Source organism: Pleurodeles waltl, chromosome 2_2, assembly GCF_031143425.1.
Source record: "Pleurodeles waltl isolate 20211129_DDA chromosome 2_2, aPleWal1.hap1.20221129, whole genome shotgun sequence".
Taxonomy (NCBI): Eukaryota; Metazoa; Chordata; class Amphibia; order Caudata; family Salamandridae; genus Pleurodeles; species Pleurodeles waltl.
In genome coordinates, this window is record NC_090439.1 from 1,125,940,014 (window position 1) to 1,125,957,999 (window position 17,986).

Consider the following 17,986-nt stretch of genomic DNA (forward strand, 5'->3'; position numbering starts at 1 on the left):
AGACCAAAAGCCCACTCGACCAGAGGGAAAGCAGCTACTGTAGCCTTGATGAGAAATGTCCCTTTGGCAGAAATATGCAAGGCTGCCACTTGGAGGTCGGTCCATACCTTTACTAAGCATTACTGCCTTGATACAGACGCTAGGGCAGATGCTCAGGTTGGACAGGCTTTGCTCAAGAATTTGTTTGCATGATTCATGTTTTTCTCAGTATTCTTATATCGACTCCACCGCGGCTATGGGGATGGGCTTGCTACTCTATTCAATGCTTATGACTATACATGGAAATCCCCTACGAGAGAAGGAATGGTTTCTTACCTGTAACTCCAGTTCTCTCGTAGGGGTATTTCCATGATAGTCATAAGCAACCCTCCCTCCTCCCCGGTGGAGTTGACATAGAACATGAATATTATGGAGGTGGGTACTCCAACAAATGTTTTGTTGTTTCTTCATGTCAGGTAATAGCCTCCAAAAAAGAACTGAGGCAACTGCCTTTTGCTGTGCATGATGGGAAACAGGAAGACTTTACTTTTCTTAAAGGCACAGCTCTATTTACATTCTGTATAATGGCAGCCTATGGGCTACACTGCCCTGCATTGTTTTATTCTCATCAGAGGTGTAAATAAAGTATGAGAATGTATTTGTTATTACATTTCTAGAATAAATAGGTGTTTGAACATGAATTTACACTACTATTGATTTTCTTTTCAACAATTTGGCCTGTGTAGCTGTTCACATAGGCTGCACAATGTTATTCTTAAGTGTTTTTTGACAGACCTTTTCTTTAAACGGCTGGTGTTTGCACTTAAGAATATACTTCACATCAGTGCTCCGGGGTCCCCGCAGGCGCGCGGAACTATTCAATGCTTATGACTATCATGGAAATACCCCTACGAGAGAACTGGAGTTACAGGTAAGAAACCATTCCATCTCACTCAGGGTGGCACAACCATTGCTGCGCTCTCAGAGGGACACAGTAACGTACTCCATATACTAGGGATTTAGAAGTAAATTAGCCTGTGCCAATTGGGTGTAAGCCAATCAACATACACGTTTAAGGGTCAGGGCTCTGGCAGGGAGGTTTGGTTAGCAGGCCTGGGTGCATTGTCAAAGTTGAAAAACCAGCAGCATCTGTCCAAAACTTTGCGATGGCCCTACAATAAGTGGCATCTTCATACACTTAGTAAGTCTTTGGTTAACTGGGTCACTTCTGCTACATTCCCTCACTTGACCAGTCTAGTAACTAGAGATCAGTAGATGTAAATAGGCCCCACCCTCAACAGTTACTAGGTGAACACAGTTAATATGGATTAATATCCAACGGCAAGAACTTGTCCTTGTTGTGTTTGCCAAAAATGTGGTTATAAGTGGAAAGCAAAAGAATAGAACAGCGACTGCCAGATACCACTGCCAGCATTTCCAACCAGATCCCTCCTGCTCGAGCAGATAGAGTTCTGCACCGAATACGTTTTCTCCTACACTTCTTTGAACTATGCCTTTAGAAGCTCAACTGGATTGTGCAGCCTTCAGTCACAGAGCCCACGAGCCACCTGCCTAATGTGATGGTCCTCCAAAGATCTAGAATAAACCTTGGTTCAATAATCCATGGTCAAAAGCCTTTCCTAGCATTGCATTTCCTCCTGTGTTCCCTCTTCCTCGGTCCCTCAACAGTGCACCTATGGGCCTGGGTCTCCTAAGAGCAGGCAGTGCTGTGAGCCAAATCCAGGAGATGTCTTATTTGGCTTACTTCGCCTTTCTGGGCTTCAGACTTCTGAAAAAGTGCTGCTGCCCTACCGCCCACCAAAACCCTCTCCTTTGTTTCTCATTTTATTCAGTCTTTTTCACATACAGACCAAAATGATGTCCAGATATTTTCAAAAGCAGAATTGGAGAGCAGTGGCTGTGGCCTTGGGGGCACTGAACTCAGAGTTGTCAAGTAATGTGGAAAGGTTCATGGGACACTCCCTTGCCACCAAAGACGTTCTTATGTTAAATATTGACATTTTCTGATGACTCAAGGCAGACTTCTCAAAGGCAGAAATATGTGTTGCTGGTTTCAGCACAAAGTTTAAGGTGCGGGTAGACTCCAGCCTTTTCTATTTTCCTCCCACCCTCGTTTTATTGGTTAGTGTGTTTATCGCCAGGTGCTGCCTTCTGATTTCTGGAAACCTAATTCTAGTCACTTCACTTTCATTAGCTTGTGCTTCTAGCACTAAATGCTTGCATGCCAACTTCCATCAACACAATGCAGCACCAGAAACTTATTTTAGCATTTCTATTGCTAAAACGTTTTACACTTTGGATCAAAAGGCTACCAAAACAAAAGAAGATGTACGATGTTTGGTATTTTCATTTTTGACGTTTTGCAACCTGACCAGCAGTTTTGTCAAAAGCAGTTTTCTTATACCTGTTGACCACGTCTAGTGCCTCCTTGTTTGGCGGTGGGATAAGGAAGCAGACAGATGGAACGATGGACTCACTGCCGGAAACATTCAGCACCTTCCACTTGTAGGGTTGCGAGTTGTTCAACAGGACACACTCATCTCCTTTGTGTACAGTAATCTAAAATTAACAGAATAGCAGCATGATTGAGCAAATCAGTATGTGTAGACCAGAACCTAACGTACACCTGCAGACCTAAGGTACACAGCTTGAGCATGCCTCAGCACATCCAGTAGGACCAGGCCCAAAGAGATGCAGCATGAGTAGGCCCAAAAAGACCCAGCGTGAGCAGGCACAAGGAGATGCAGCGTGAGCAGGCCCAAAGAGACCCAGCGTGGGCAGGCCCAACTCAGCACAAGCAGGCCCAAAGGCACCTACCATGAGAAGGCCCAAAGAGTCCCAGCGCAAGCTGGACAGTAGAAACACACCTCAAGCAGACGCATAGAGGCCCAGCACGAGCAGGCGCATAGAGGCCCAGTGTGAGCAGGTGCCTAGAAGTCCAGCATGGACAGGTATATAGAAGCTCCTGCATGAGCAGGCGCATAAAGGCCCAGCACAAGCAACTCATTGAGACCCAACACGAGCAGGCTTATAGAGACACAACGCAAACAGGCTCATAGAGACGTATCGTGTACAGCCCATAAACACCCAGCATTAGCAGGCCCAAAGAGATCAAGCAGGAGTTTGCCCAAAGAGGCACGCCGTGAGCTGTCTCGGAGAGGCAAAATGCAAGCAAGAAACCCAGCATGAGCAGGCCAATAGAAAACAGGCCAAAAAGGTATATCATGAGCCAACTAAAATAAACACATTTGCACATGCAGTAATAAAGAGATAAAGAACCACCACCCTAGAAGATCCAAAAAAACAACACAGAGATGTAGTACCTCCAAGAGCAAGTATAGAGAACCTGTTGTGGAGGGCCAATCGCACAAAGCACAGGCAGGCCAAAACACACACACTACCAGCAGTTTCAAAGAGACAGCAAATGCATGCCTAAAAGATACACTGCACTAGTAGGCCCAGGCAGGGCCCAGGCACATAGCACGGACTGGCCACGAATCATCACTGCACAGGCAGCAGAAACGTGCAGATAGCAAGCATGCACAAATGCACACAGGCAGGGGACAGGCAGAGAAGCACACTTGGGCACTCACATGGGCACGGCCCGCATGACGCACTGCCTTGCGCACACACACGCTGGACTTCGTTACCTCCATTTGCTTGTAGTCGCACACAGCTTGCAGCGGGAGCTTGCCCTTCAGTGGGTTGGCAGGGCTGCGGGGTTTGAGTTGGACTATTGCTTTGGCACGTTTCGCAAGGCCTGAGAGGTGCCCCTTATACTCGGTCAGCTGCTCCTTCTCATCCTAGGAAGGGGAGAGAATGAAAAATAAAGTTTTGCAAAAAGTGGCAGAAAGTTGAAACAGAAGCAAGAAAGGGACGGCAGCACCAGAAGGGCAAAACAATATATACAAGGAATGGGAAGAGATGGAGAAAATGTTACAAGGAGAAACAGCATCAACAAGAAGTGGAAGCCATGGGAGCCAGGCAACAAGAAGAAGAGAGCAGAAGACAGAGGATGAGGAAGTAGAGCAGAAAAAGAGGGCAGGAAGATGATGAGCATGAGAGGATAGACGTGAATCAGAGGGCAGAGGAAAGTCATTGGAAAGGTTTAGAAAAAACAGAAGAAAGGTGGGCAAGGATGGAGTTGGTCGAGAAGGATGGGCAAGAGAAATACGTTGCAAGAAACAGAATAAAAGAGGAATGGAGGAAAACAAGAACAGGTTCCGTAGAAGCAGAGGAAAGCATTGACTGCTTGACAGGAAGCCATGATGAGGTCAGTGTATGCATCACGAAGCATATTGTCAGCGCCCAATCAAAAGTAAACACATCATGACAGAGGAGGGAGACCCAATAAGGATCTGATGGGGTAAACGGATGTAGAAAACCCGTGCTTCAGACAGGATGTGAAGATTGGATTGGCAGCACTACATAAACACGTAGAAATGTAGCGCTAGAAATGTGCAGTTCTCAGCACGTGATCGCGATTGTGTGGGCTTAAGTATTTTTGTGGGATTGTACCCGTACACTTTGTAATACTGGATACCAGGAAATGTCCCCAGTCGTGATGTTATTGGATCAACTGGTCTGCCTGTCACCTTTACACTTCCGTAGGTGTGGCTGCCTTGGTAGGCGGGCTCAAATTGCTCTCTAATCCCAGTGGTAAGAAGGCGAGCTCTTTCAATGAATGTTCCTTTTATCTTGATTGCTGCTGTTAGTTTCAGCAGTGAATAACAACTCGATGGACCTTTTTGATTATCTCCCCCTTAGGTGTCAACCAAAAAATGGTCTGACAGTGGCAAGAGAGGCCAGATTGGCCCTTCTTATCTTGTTATTTTTGCCTGGGTGAATTCAAAGTTGGGGTGGGGTGTCTAATTATTCAGGGTTCATCCATCCTGTTTCTAGGAAACTGATCCATTATCAGCAGTGTGATATATAAACACACTTATTTTGCAAGCTTGGTGTCTCCAGGAATGCAAGCGTTGATAAAGCCATATTCTCCACAGTGGAGATGCGGAAAGTTTTTTTTTTCCTCTTTCTACCCATACTCACTGAAAATGATACAAATTTGCCCTCAAAGTAAAACCCACTCGAACTACTGTTTTATGCCTTGTGGGTTGGTTCACTGTTGTAAATATATGTTAAATAAACTAGCTTGTGTATGATTTTCTGGCCAAAGTGTGGTTTGACTACTATGAGGGCCAGTAGACCTCGCAAGCACATCATTTTAAAATCTGGCTCAGGAAATCCTCGTCTTCGCCAGCTCTTATAGCAAAGGACAGGAATCGTGAGTGGTTCCAGAGCTAAGCCCCACAGTTGCATACTGGGGTATCAACTCAGGACTACATCAGTCGTTGGATTCACTAAGTAATTTTATTTATAAAATTACTATGGCCTGAAGCGCCTTTAAGCATTTGTCTTGATTCCACAAAGTAGTAACACGCACCTGCTCGCTCCATACTTACAATGCTGTCCTGCAGCAGGTCCTCGAGCCGGGTCACAGTGATGGAACGGTCACATGAGTACTTCTTCTTGAGGGTGTCCTGCAATTTCTTGAGGTATTCCTCAGTCTCCTTCACATCCGAGAAGAACTGTGGGAGAGTGGACGAAGGAGAGGGAGAACAGAGAAGGTTACTTTATGTCATTCCACTTTTCGCCTCAAAGCCAGGAGTAAGTTATATTATGATGGCCACAACAGGCCTCCCAGTTGGGTGTTAGTGAATACTAAAACGCCTCATTCCATCGTTCGGTCTTTCTGTCACCACAGCCAGTGATTGAGTTTGATTCTGACCTGGAAATAAGCAGTGTTCTCTTTGAGGTGGGCTTCAATGCAACAGCACAGCTGCAACATCCAACTCCACTGCGTCTGCAGAGCAGCCTGAAATGCCTGAGGGTGAGAGAGAGAAAGGGGTGTAACTAATTGAGACCAAATACAAAATCAGGCACATACACCAGACTAAGAACACTTTGAACGCACCCTCAGAAGTGTTCACTCTTGAGCAAACCTTCCAGCATTGCTGCAGGACACAATCCAATAGCATTAAACACACACTCACACAAGTACCATTTTTTCCATATTAACTCAAATTACATTTTAGTAATTGGCTCCGTTCTGTCACTTTGTGCTGCATCCATTGTGATCTAGCTACAACATTAAGAAGAAAACCCAGGATTATGGTCTATTTTGGATGGGTCACCTACAGTATATATTATGTTTTTGTTGAACAACGCCCTAGAGGAACACCCCATTCTGGTATGTGTTTATACTGATCTCAAAGACATTGCTACAGTATTGTTGAAGCTTTAGGGCGGTCACCTCTACAGTGGGCTTTCCAGGATGGTCTTCTCGCAGCAGCCTGTCCCCGGTGTTCTGGATCTCCTTAATCTTCTTCTCTTTCAGCTCCAGCTCCCGCATCAGCCCCTGAGACAAAGGAAGAATTTCACAGAATGGTCAATAACAGATTGTGTGACAAGCAGGTCAGGAATAGGATAGACCATGTCCAGACGAGAATGAGCAGCATGTTTCTCATCATCCATAATGGCGCAACCCTGGAAAGCTCACAGTGGAGCAGCAGTCCTAGATCTGTGAATAGAGCCTGCTACTCATAGGCCCAGAGATGCAGATTATAAGCAATATCTGCATTGAGGAGATAATACATTTCAATCTAACTTTTATGACAGAAAGCCTGCTTGCTAGAAGCCTCCCCTTCCTTCAGTTAGCTCTGCTTGGAGTGCCCTGATGGATTAAATCTTCATGAAATGTCCTACTGGCTAGAGGTCAAGAGGCCACAGCTGAGGTAGGGTGATTAAGCCAATGATGTTCTAGCCAATGTTTGATGGTCACCCATTACATATGTCGTTAGCTCAAGACCTTCTAAAACGAAGGATTGACTGCTGCATCTGGATAAATAAGAGATGGGAGAAGTTTGAGAAAAAAGGGCAAAATAAATGTCCCTGATGCATCATCCGTTCAGTGAATACAGACTAATCTCTAAAGAAGTTCCTGCAGACCAACTACGTGGACTATACCACATAATATGTCAACTATCCAAAGGTCTTTTTGATATTATGTCAGAAGCATTCTACATAAAAAGAGCATAAACTGGTTGGTTAATGTGTGTGACTGTTTAAGTGAGGTTTAGCACTGGAGATGTACAGGGTGCGTGTAGGTGATGTGCAGAGTGGGGAGCTATGAAAAGGATATAATGCTTTCAAATATGATAAGGCTGCTGAGGGCAAGTACAGCTTGTGGGTTGATGGGAACCTGAGTTATGTTAAGTGTCAAATATCGCCCAAAATACGTGTGGTGAACCACCTATGCGGTCTGACCTAACTTGATACCCTTATATGTGTGATCTCCCATTGTGAACTGAACCAAATGGAAACAAATGTGCGTGTAGTAGGAGAAAAGCACTGATTGTAAACGAGATGCTCTGCTTTTTATGTCTCTGTGCAACTACGCTTTACTGTTTAAATTGTTGGGAATTTGAGTTTCAGATCAACCCCTCTGACCTTGTTGGGGATATACATCTGTATGTAACCACCAGTTCTGTAGTTATTGCATACATAATATTCTGAAATTGCAAGTATTAACATATTGAGTTTGTGTATGCTTTTGACGCCAGCTACTTAAGATGCTGAATAAATCAAGTATGTCTTTGAGGCGGGTGTTTGAGCTTGCTGGGCATATTATGTGTTTCTTGGATATCCGTATGGCAACCTGTGGGGTTGCACATTCTAAATTTGGTGGGCAACATTAACATGTGTGGAGTTAACTATTCTGAATATTTTGGGCGCAGGTGTGAGGTTACCTGTTCTCCGCTCTTTGCCAAATTATGTATGGGACCAGCACATCTAAGAAGTGGGCTACACTTGCGGTTGTGGTGACTGCTGTTCGCAAGGTATGGTTTACCCTTGCGTAGAAGGATAAGGTCACCTCGTCTGAATTTGTTGGCTGCATCATGAATGTGTATGACTTTTCATTCCTTTCAGTGCAACACTATCATCTTTGTTGTCATTCATGTATTTCCCAGGTTTTAAATAAATCTTACTTCGTTAGGTAAACAATACTCGTAGGTCTGTGCAGTTTGATTAAATCAATCACAAGCATTATTGGTTGGAACATCCTCAAGAATTGAAGAAAAGCTATTTTCTAAAGTATTTTAGGTTTATTAAATTAATATGTATGCAGACCCAAGTCAATTTTTTGAGAGGGAACATATATTTATAGACCACTGCGAAGGACACGTTCTAATGCTACCCCCTATTTACAGCAGCAATTTGACGCCTCACCTCTCGCACTAGGGTAACCATTGCTGTGTTGTAGGGACAGTCGGACCCCTCACAGTGCAGACTTTGGCAACTGTCTAGTCTTGCGGTAAAACAAAGCCTTGGTTTAGTCTAACAGCGCCCTTTCTAGGGGTTACCTACAGACTGATTTTAGCTGTCTGTTGTTGAAGATCTTTTGTGGATAATACAAATACTTACACTGGTCTATGGGACAGCTCATTGCTCATCATTGGTTAGCCTTCCTGTCACTCATTTGTTTGCTTCTTATTCACTGGCAGGCTTTCCGCTTCTTGTGTTTGTTCCTCCCCTGGAGCTTAGCTTCTTCACCATCCTTTCAGCTGAATGGCTTGTATCCATTCACTGCTCACGTTCAGGGGCTATTTTTTTGTTGCTTGTAACATTTCATGGGACTTCACATTGTTCCACTCCTTTTCTCTGTTCTGCTTTCCCTCTCATATACCCGCCCCTCTCCATGTTGCCATTACCTCACACCCTTGTCCATTGCTCTCCTACCCCTCGGCTTTTGTCATTTTTTCAAGTGTAACTCTTAATTTGTGCTCCTCCATCTTCTTACTTATTAATCTTGCTGCTTGGTGGCATTTACTCGCCACTCCTGACCCCGACCCATTACTTGTTTCGCTGTCCCTTCCTACCACAGTTTTATTTTATTTTTTTTCTTTTATTCCCCCTCCCCTTCCTCAACCCCCCTCCCAACCACATTCGGGATGGTCCAGCAGCTGCAATTTTCTGCTGAGCAGCTGTTTTTAAAACATGCCTTTGCGCATGTTTAACACTGTTTTTTTTATACCACTCAGTGATTGGTGTCTTCCATCGCGGAACAGTAAATAAAAAAAAGAAAATGGCAGCTACACCATGCCATAAGTGTGCATACATTGTGATGCAGGCGTGCTTACACTTCTTCTCATTGGAGCACCTTAGCATTATTACGTAATGGTGCATGCTTGCATAAGCATCATCGTGTTTTTTTAAACCTTTTTTGTGCTAATGCTACATAGTGTCAGCAAAATAACTTATGCTGAACAGCATTCACAAAAAACACCAATATGTGATGGCAGACAAAAGAGACACACACACACACACACTATTGGAGGGTGCTCTACCACTAGAAATACATAAACAAGCGACTGGGCAGGCATATGGTTGCCTTGCTACAGACATCATAATAGCAGAGTGAGAGCGAGAGATTACCTACCGAGTAGTTTTCCTTCTTGGCAACCATGTTGGTGTTGCGGTCGCTCCAGTCGTAGTTCACCTCCTCTTCCTCCTTGTCATTCAGCCACATCAGCTCTTTAGTGGCAGCCGATACAAAGCCATTGAGGCTCTCCAGGTGTCGCAGCCGAGATTTTGATGAGTTCTACCAGGGAAAAGGACAAAAAGCAAACTTGGGTTTGAAATTGTTGCAGCACCACCTAAAATCAGGACTGTTGGCCCAGTGGGTGGCTACATACTGGCTTCTAGACATGTACGAACGAGGTGGCGAAGCCAACCATTCGTAAGCCAAATGTATACAGCAAGATTAAACCAGGTTTTTTGTAAGAAGCTCTACAAAGCTATTAAAATTTGAAGTAAATAGCTGCCAGTTAAGGAACAACTCCAATACCACAGGTGCTTTTAATCTTGAATCACTGCTTTCTCTAGTGTGAAGCTGGTCTTTGCTTGGCTGGGGCTTTGGCACATGGTGCCAGATAGACTCTGTGGCTATGGTTTTGGCTTGCCAACATCTGCTCTACCATCAACCAAGGAGCTGAAGATGATGCTTTAAAACAAAAAATATTTACTGTAGCTGCTTATGAGTTTCAGAAGTAGAAAGGATATTTTTTTCAGGAAGATCGGAGCATCACTTCATCCGGATAGGAAAAGCAGAGCTCAATAACAATCCAGTCGTTTCACCTGGACATACAGGTTGAGACACCTACAGCACCCAGGAGCATCTGGAACACAACACTGGGCTCTGTGGACTCAGACTGAAGTATACTGTCAGATTGGAAAGTCGTAAATGCCCAAACGGTTAGAGGTATCTAGCAAGGCTCTATCGTAGCTAACTAGGAGAGTATTGCAGCTCTAAGTAAGTACTGGTAAAGCAAACAGACCTGACTTTTATGTGCTGAAGCATGCAAACTACAATTGTGCATACTTGTCTTTCCATGCATTATCACATTTAAAGCAAACATATTGGTTTTGCCAATAATAGTTTTGTTTTAAGCAATTGGAATATGTTCCAATGTACTTATTTGCATGTTGACATGGAAAACATACATGTGACTTGCACCTAATTTGTAACTAAAACAAGTTAAAGCACGCTGCAGTAAAAGAAAATAGTCCCACATACATTTAAGTGTAAACTCTCCATAGGAGTCAGAATTATACACCAAACACTAATAAGCATGAGTAGAAAGAGAAATGCGCCTTGGGCGGAGCCAAGTCCACTCTATGCATATTTTAGAGAATTGATAATATGGCTTGTAGACCTCTGCACCTTCAAGAACCCTAAAAAGGCCAGCAAACCGTCGAGCAAACCACAAGGAAATGCCCTCCCTCCCCTCTGCTTCAGATGGGGGTCGGGCGGGATAACCACACAAAAGCTGCACAGTATGACATTCTTCAAGTCACCAGAACAGAACCAGGAAGATGCCATTAAATGCATATGTTCCAGTTACCGCAGTCAGAGGGAAGCTGGAAGCCCTACCCTGCTAGTACGTTAGCCAGGACTCACATGCCCATTGGGTTTGCCCACCTCAGGACTACTCTGAATATGCCCACACACTATCATAGCTTAGCCAGGAGCAAATGCTTAGCTTGCTTGAAGCAGAGGCATTGTCAATGTAATTGTATCAAGGACATGCAGCACACACCCACATCTCTCCTCTAGGGAATACAAAACCTAGGTCACTGTGGTGTGACCAGCTCATTAGGGACACTTTACAGCCTTGGACTTTTGTGTGATAACCACCTGCATTCTGGGTGTTGTAGTCTTGTTTTGCTTCATTTAAGCCAATTAAACCAACATACCTGTAATCAGTGATTTGTAGGTGAAAAGATCAAGACTGGAATGTGTGTCCGTAATGACCTGGAATGAGGTGGTCACCTGAAATTGCTCTTCACATGGATGGATTGTGGCTTAGAGGAGGAATATGGAATGCCTGAAGCAGAGATGTTTCACTATCCACTAAAGATTCATAAGGTGAGGCAAGGTGGTTGCTCCTTTTCTGATCTAGGCCTAAAACTCTGGAATCCCCTGCCTACCTTCCTTAGGGTTTGTTGTTCTTTTGAAAAGTTTAAGGAACTTCTGGAGACATGGCTTTTTTAACCTCTTACCTCAGCCACTTCTATTATGTCAGTGTAGGGAAGCCATGTGCTTTATAAATCAGAATAATACCCATAATAACAGTAATACAAATAATAATAATAAAGATAGCCCAAATGGAGAAAAAAAAACCAGAAATAAACATTTCAGACTATGCATGTATCAAGTGCCTTACCAGCAGTTTTGCGTACTGAAGGTCCAACTTCCCAAGGTATTCTCTGAAGGCGTTCCTACTGGCGGGAGTAAGCTGAGCCTGGGAGAGGGAGAAATTAGCCATATGGTGAGAAAAACGAAAGCACCTGAGAAATTCCTTAACTGGAAAGATGAATATCCTGAAGTCATAGAAGAAGTATGTCAAAGTGATTCTGTGGGCCTAGGAAGGCCAAGATGTGGTAAGGCCAAGAAACCCCAGAAAGCACCAGATGCATGCTAGGGCCAGGAAGCTGTTAGAACCAATCTGGTACACATTAGGGTCAGTAATCTGCAAGAAACCTCGGTGTATGTTGGGGTCGAGGGAGACAAACGTGCTTCTGGGGTAAAACCAGAGGAAAAGTGGAACATGTTGGACCTGTGAAAGAGCTAGTATTATAATGCTAGTTTGAACATCAGGATACTTCATTAGGTACTATTTAGGTGTAGGGGACAGGAAACTGCAGCGGTCAGTAGCTCCATGTCATGAAGAAGCAGTTGTCAACAGCTGCGCCCCATGGAGATGCTCCGTCCATGCAAGCAATGCAATTGTGTTATCCCTGCATGCAATCTTATGGCCTTGGACCATCAGAACAAGATTTGGCCTGCTACTGAATACCATGGAATTACCTTGGCACAGCATACAATGAGCCTGCAGCTAGTGAATGCAACGTAATCGCCCTGGCATTAAGTACAAGAGTTGTCACCACTTACATATAACCTGCATGAAATTAAACAGGCTTGCCAATGCATTTAATGTTTCGCTTTCACTGCTTTACATCAATGGACATGAGCACCAATCTAGTTGAGAACTTGAACCTCACCTCATCTGTTCGTGCTCGTTCAATCTTAGCACGGAATTCGTCAATGGACTGGTGGAGCCCACGATGACTGCCCAGGTGCGACTCCACACTGGGAAGGTCGACCCCCCACTCGGCGTTGTTAATGCGCTTCTGGTTCTCTTCCACCCAGGTCAGCAGATCCCGCATGTACTTAAGGGTGACCTGGTCCAGCTCCAGCCCGTGTGCTGTTGTGGTCACTGGCGAGGCCACAGTTTGAGTAAGCACCTGATGGGCAGGACCTCCTGACTTGATCCTCAGGTTATACTCCGTACGAATGGCCACCAGTCGCTCATGGAGACGGTAGACCCTGCATGGATGAACATGGGAAAACAAGAGTGAAATCTTAAGGAGGACACCCAAGGATTGCAATCAGTTTAATACCTTTTCTGGACCCCTTTAGAACTCAGACGAAAGCAAACGCATGTCTGCAAGCCAAGAGAATCTCAAAAGATTTCTAAATCCTACTAATTTGGAGACTTTCATTCTAAGCCGTCCTACTCTACAACTAGGTCACAATCCGGGAAAAAATAACTGTAAAGTAACTGTGCCCCTTTTAGAAGGATGTAGGTGGCTTTATGCTGTTGGGTGGTACAGAACTGTGGGTGGCATGGGTAGGCAGATCGAGTGAGGTGGGTTAGTGAGCAAAAAGGTGAGTGAGTGAAATAATTGACATAGTGCTCACTGAAGTAAATCAACACATCCACATCCTCACATAATCTGACTTTTCTTTTATTACAACTGTATGTAGGTGTTTTTAATCTATCCCTCTCGTGCTGTCGAATCATTTTGCTGGAGGCCTGACCTGGGTTTGCAAGGGTAAGAGTTATCCTGTGGCTGTGTCCATGTCATGAAGTTATCGTTGCATATGTTACGTAGTGAAAAAATGTTCGGAACTTTTGAAAAACTTCTGAAAAACGTCTGACATTGGGACCATCGTGATTTTGATTATAATGTTCTATTTTCTAAATCCAATAACATCTTTAATACTCTTCGGAGTCCACAAGTTTAGAAAAATGTTTCATGTTAAGACCTGAGGCTCGTGTTTGATAACAGAGTCTAGATAAGAAGCGCCACTCTGCAGAAGCCATGTGGCGTAGCCAAATAGATTAAAAAGGCATGCTGCACACCCCACATAGCTGGAGGCTTGTTCTGCTTGCCCATCAATATAGAAGGCAGTCATGAGGCATTTTCTTCACGAGGCACTCTGCACAAAGACATACTGTTTATTTGTCCTATCCAGTGGTTTTCAGATATCTTTGAAAGATATAACAGCTTTGTGAGATGCCAGGATAACACTTTGCATTTCAGAACTCTGTGCATAAAATAACCAGCCCTTTGAGAGCTAAATCAAAAAGAGGTCTTTAGTTGGAAGAGTAATGGGCAGCATGTGCATTCCAAAAAGATTTAGGTTGCATGAGTCAAGGAACTCAATGTCAGCCCACCAATGCTCTGGAGAAAGTCGAACGAGGCCGCACTTTGTGAAGACTGTGGGGACCATGTCAACCAGTGAACACAGCGTGAGGACACATGGGTTCTACTGACAGATATGGAGATGTACTGAAACCTGTAGACTGAAGGAAAGCTCATTCAGGCAATTAGGACCTTACAACAGACATGCCAGTTGCATATAATAGTAAAGGTTGAGAACCCACTTAGTCGTAAAAATTCCAATTTGCAATCCGGTTATGGTGTGAGATTAATGCTCTGAATAATGTCTGGCATTCACCCAATATGGCGCGGGACTAGAACGTTGTAAAGCATACATGGGATTCAGCCCGTTAGATTTGTTAGCATCTTGTTTGATTACCTTTAATGATACTAACCATGGATTCTTGTTGTTGATTACCATTAGCCTTGAAAAAGCTCCAGGTGAACTCACCACTAGGGGGCGAAACACATGTCGGCTGTCCGGTCATTAACTTACAAGGCTCCATTTATGAAAAACATCAACAAGTGCATTAGATCTTCCAGGCCCAAAAGAGTACCAGTAAACATACTTGGATACATTATTTTGACTCTGAGTATTAATCTCACACCATAACCGGACTACAAATTGAAATTTTTATAACTAAGTGGGTTCTCAACCTTTACTGTTATATGTACCTTGTTTTTGGGGTAAACTGGTCCACAGCCCCCTGCTGACAACCCACAATGAGATAAACAAATGAGCATTCAAAGGAAGAGAGAAGTGGGCCAACACTAACTTTGCTCCTTGGACATATCAGTTAGTAAGTGAAAAACTCATGTATCCTTATTGAACATGACCACTAAAACAGCAAGCGATGAGACCGCAAACCATGAGACCGCTCAGAAAGCAGCTCATGAGGCCACGCAGTGACCCGGGATAGTGTTCTGTTTACAGAGAAGATGGATTCAAGATCAGGAATTGCTAGCTTCACAATGATTTACCGAAAATGGCACTGTATTTAACTAATTTAAGGTTGATGCATTTTGATTGGAGGAGCTCAAACAAATTTCAAGTATTACAACACTGGCACCTTCTATACATCTGTTCTCCTTGTGGATGGCGTCCATCCTTCAGAGTCTGCACGTCATTGAATAGCAGGCGGATCATTCCATCAGCCTTATCCAAGTCGCGTTCGATCTCTGCAGCCTTCTGCGGCGACTTCCCAGCATTTAGCAGGCGGATGTCCTGCAAAGTAAGAGATCAAAAGGTCAGAGAATTACACATTCTTATCCAGTAAATAGCACAGAAGGACATGCCAAAATAAGAGACCAAGGAGCTGTGGATCAGCTGTTCCACTGACACTGCAGAAGGAGGTGACAAAAAAGACAATATCCAAGCCACACCATAGGACAGCCTGGGCGAAGAGGAAGTCAAGAAGCCAAGGCTTACGCATCCGTATCAAGGAAATGGGACCATTGCCTAACAGGAGGTCAAGTCATGTATTCAACATGTACATTCAAGAAAAATCCAGATAAAGGTGGGGTATATATCTACACCCAACAGTGGGATGCTGTCCTAGACCCTTCTCTACAAAATTAAATTTAAAAAAAGCAGGAAACAATGACCTTGGGTATAATGAAGAGAACGTAAACAGTACAAGGTGCCTATATGCATAGTAATTGGAGTTATCTCTATTCCTGACATCTATGATCAGCCGCAGATAACTTGCCGGAGGTGCCGCCAACCCATCATGCACATTATGGAGTTTGTGCCTTCTCTTATCTAACCTATGAAACGTCCTTATACCTTTTCTTAGATCCAAAAGCAATCTTCTCACCTTTCACAAACATTTAAAAACGTGGCTGTTCACATCCTGCATCCTGTCTAATCTAGTTATTATTTTTAGTGTCAGCATAATCTATGCTCTTTGCTGTTCATGCCTTGTAAACGTGAAAAATCTAATCACAGATGGAGACGAAACTCCTTGAAGCTATCGGCACACTCCAACCGACGAAGACTAGGGTCATCATCTTCAAACCACGATTCTCAGTTCTCACCCATCATGGGTGCCCAAAGGCAAGCCTGGGTTCAGTTAGATCACATTCAGCAACCAAGAGAACTTAGTGTCCGGCCTGAGAGCTCACCACTGCAAAGCCATCATAGATGTTGAACTTTTCCCATCTGAATTAACATTGCCCTTACACGTCCACATTTTGTTTGTACAAAAATATTAGTTACTCTCAGGTCTTCACAGCAGACACCACTGCAAAAAAGTGTCACTTTAGGCTCAAATACTGCTGTCACTCTAAAAATAAACAACACCGCCTTTTACGACTGACGCTTCCCCTGTGCATATTCATGACAGACTACCTTTTCAGTCTCCCATTTGCCTTCCCTTCACAACCACTCCCATCAGCCAACCTCGTGCTGAAACTCTTAAAATACACTAATTGTGACATACAGTATTTCTGAAGATGGGCCTGCAATATTAGGATATGTTTCATGACTTTCACCTTGTACAGGAAGTCCCCACTCCCACACTATTATATTATTAGGTCTCTTTTAAAGTTATTTATGGTACCCAGTGATTTATATCTGTATATCCAGTATGCAACGTCCTTTTCTGTGCCTGCATATGCCACCACCAGTGCCCATTGATCCAGAATATACCCTTCATTTATGCTTGCACCAGTGGCATCACAAACTCACCGTTTGCAGCAGGGCATCCGCCTGGTTCAGTTGCTCCTCGCACAGCCCGGACTCCATTTGCAATTTGCTGACAATACGCTGCAGGCGCTCCAATCTGGCAGAGAGGGAGAAAAAGCAAAGACATTAGTGCTCAGGATACGAGTGGCCTTCATGCAAGGACTGCCACCAAACACAAGAGGAGAAGATTTGTGATAGGGTCACCATCCATGGTGAGCAGAGCATCCGGTGTTCCAGTGTGTGGCATAAACTCCAAAATACACCACTTTCCTAAAGCCCTTGATCGCCCAAGTCATAATATCTCTATGCTGGAGACTTACCATGCCTGGAGAGGAAAGGCACAGTAGGCCTTAAGAACTGGAAGCAGCTGAAGGAAAAATACTGGGCCTTGAGTGCTCACCGTGGTCCATGGGGATTCTCCTCTTTTCCCTTCTAAGCAGCCTACCAAGACAAGAGAGTACAGGAGTGTCCAATGCTGAGGGCGGAAAGGAGCTCAAAGAACAAGGCATGGATTAAGGCTGCCTTTGGTCTTCTGTCCCACTCTCCTCATCGTTCCCATCCAAATGCCCTACCATGCCAAGAGAGGACCGGAGCCTCAGGCCTCTAGGACGGTGAGAAGCTCAAGTAACGAAGCTCGGCCCAGGCTGCTCTCGTGTTCTGTGCACAATTCTCCTCGCTTCCTCTCGTGGTGCAGGCTGGTGGCCAAGCTCTGTGGGTGACTCACACACCATCTGGTTCCAATTACATCTTTCAGCCCACCACAAAAGTTTTCTTTCCCCTTTTGTGCTCTTATTTCTGCCCAGGCCGTTTTTTTTTTTTTTTACTTGTGTGTCTCAGCTTAGCCTAATGCAGAGTGGAAAAGCTGTGTCCCTGCCAGATTCTACCATCGATGCAGGATGGGCATGGTGAGTCACAAGATGAAGTACGTAGCAGCTAAGTAGAAAAGCCCACTGCACAGCGGTATCCAAAGCAAAGAATCTGGGCCAGGCAGTCTCAGGCACCGCCTTGGCTCTTCAAAACCCCTGCTGTTCTCAGAAGGCCGGTCTAAGTGGCAGGATGTATGCAAAGTATGTGAATCTAGAAGAGGTTCACGCTGAACAACACTGAGCTTCTGTGTTCAATCAGACCAAGCCACATTCTCAGGTTCAGCCACTGACAAGGTGATCAAGACACATGTAACTTCTGGGTCACCTCAAGAGACCGTGTTCTCCAGTAACACTAGCGGTCTTT

The 17,986-nt window shown here is 44.4% G+C and overlaps 1 protein-coding gene across 11 annotated transcripts in view; it reads right to left on the minus strand.

The window, feature by feature from the left end:
- The window catches only part of PLEC (plectin), an 831,873-nt gene that overhangs the window by 68,740 nt on the left and 745,147 nt on the right, over window positions 1-17,986 (minus strand). For all 11 annotated transcript variants that reach the window (XM_069220980.1, XM_069220972.1, XM_069220979.1 and 8 more), the window contains 10 exons: window positions 16,760-16,853; window positions 15,141-15,295; window positions 12,625-12,949; window positions 11,787-11,864; window positions 9,500-9,661; window positions 6,314-6,418; window positions 5,789-5,884; window positions 5,463-5,588; window positions 3,651-3,803; window positions 2,405-2,559 (listed from right to left, as the gene is read on the minus strand). In XM_069220980.1, the coding sequence (XP_069077081.1) occupies window positions 2,405-2,559; window positions 3,651-3,803; window positions 5,463-5,588; window positions 5,789-5,884; window positions 6,314-6,418; window positions 9,500-9,661; window positions 11,787-11,864; window positions 12,625-12,949; window positions 15,141-15,295; window positions 16,760-16,853 (1,449 nt within the window). The remainder of the gene's footprint in view (window positions 1-2,404; window positions 2,560-3,650; window positions 3,804-5,462; window positions 5,589-5,788; window positions 5,885-6,313; window positions 6,419-9,499; window positions 9,662-11,786; window positions 11,865-12,624; window positions 12,950-15,140; window positions 15,296-16,759; window positions 16,854-17,986) is intronic.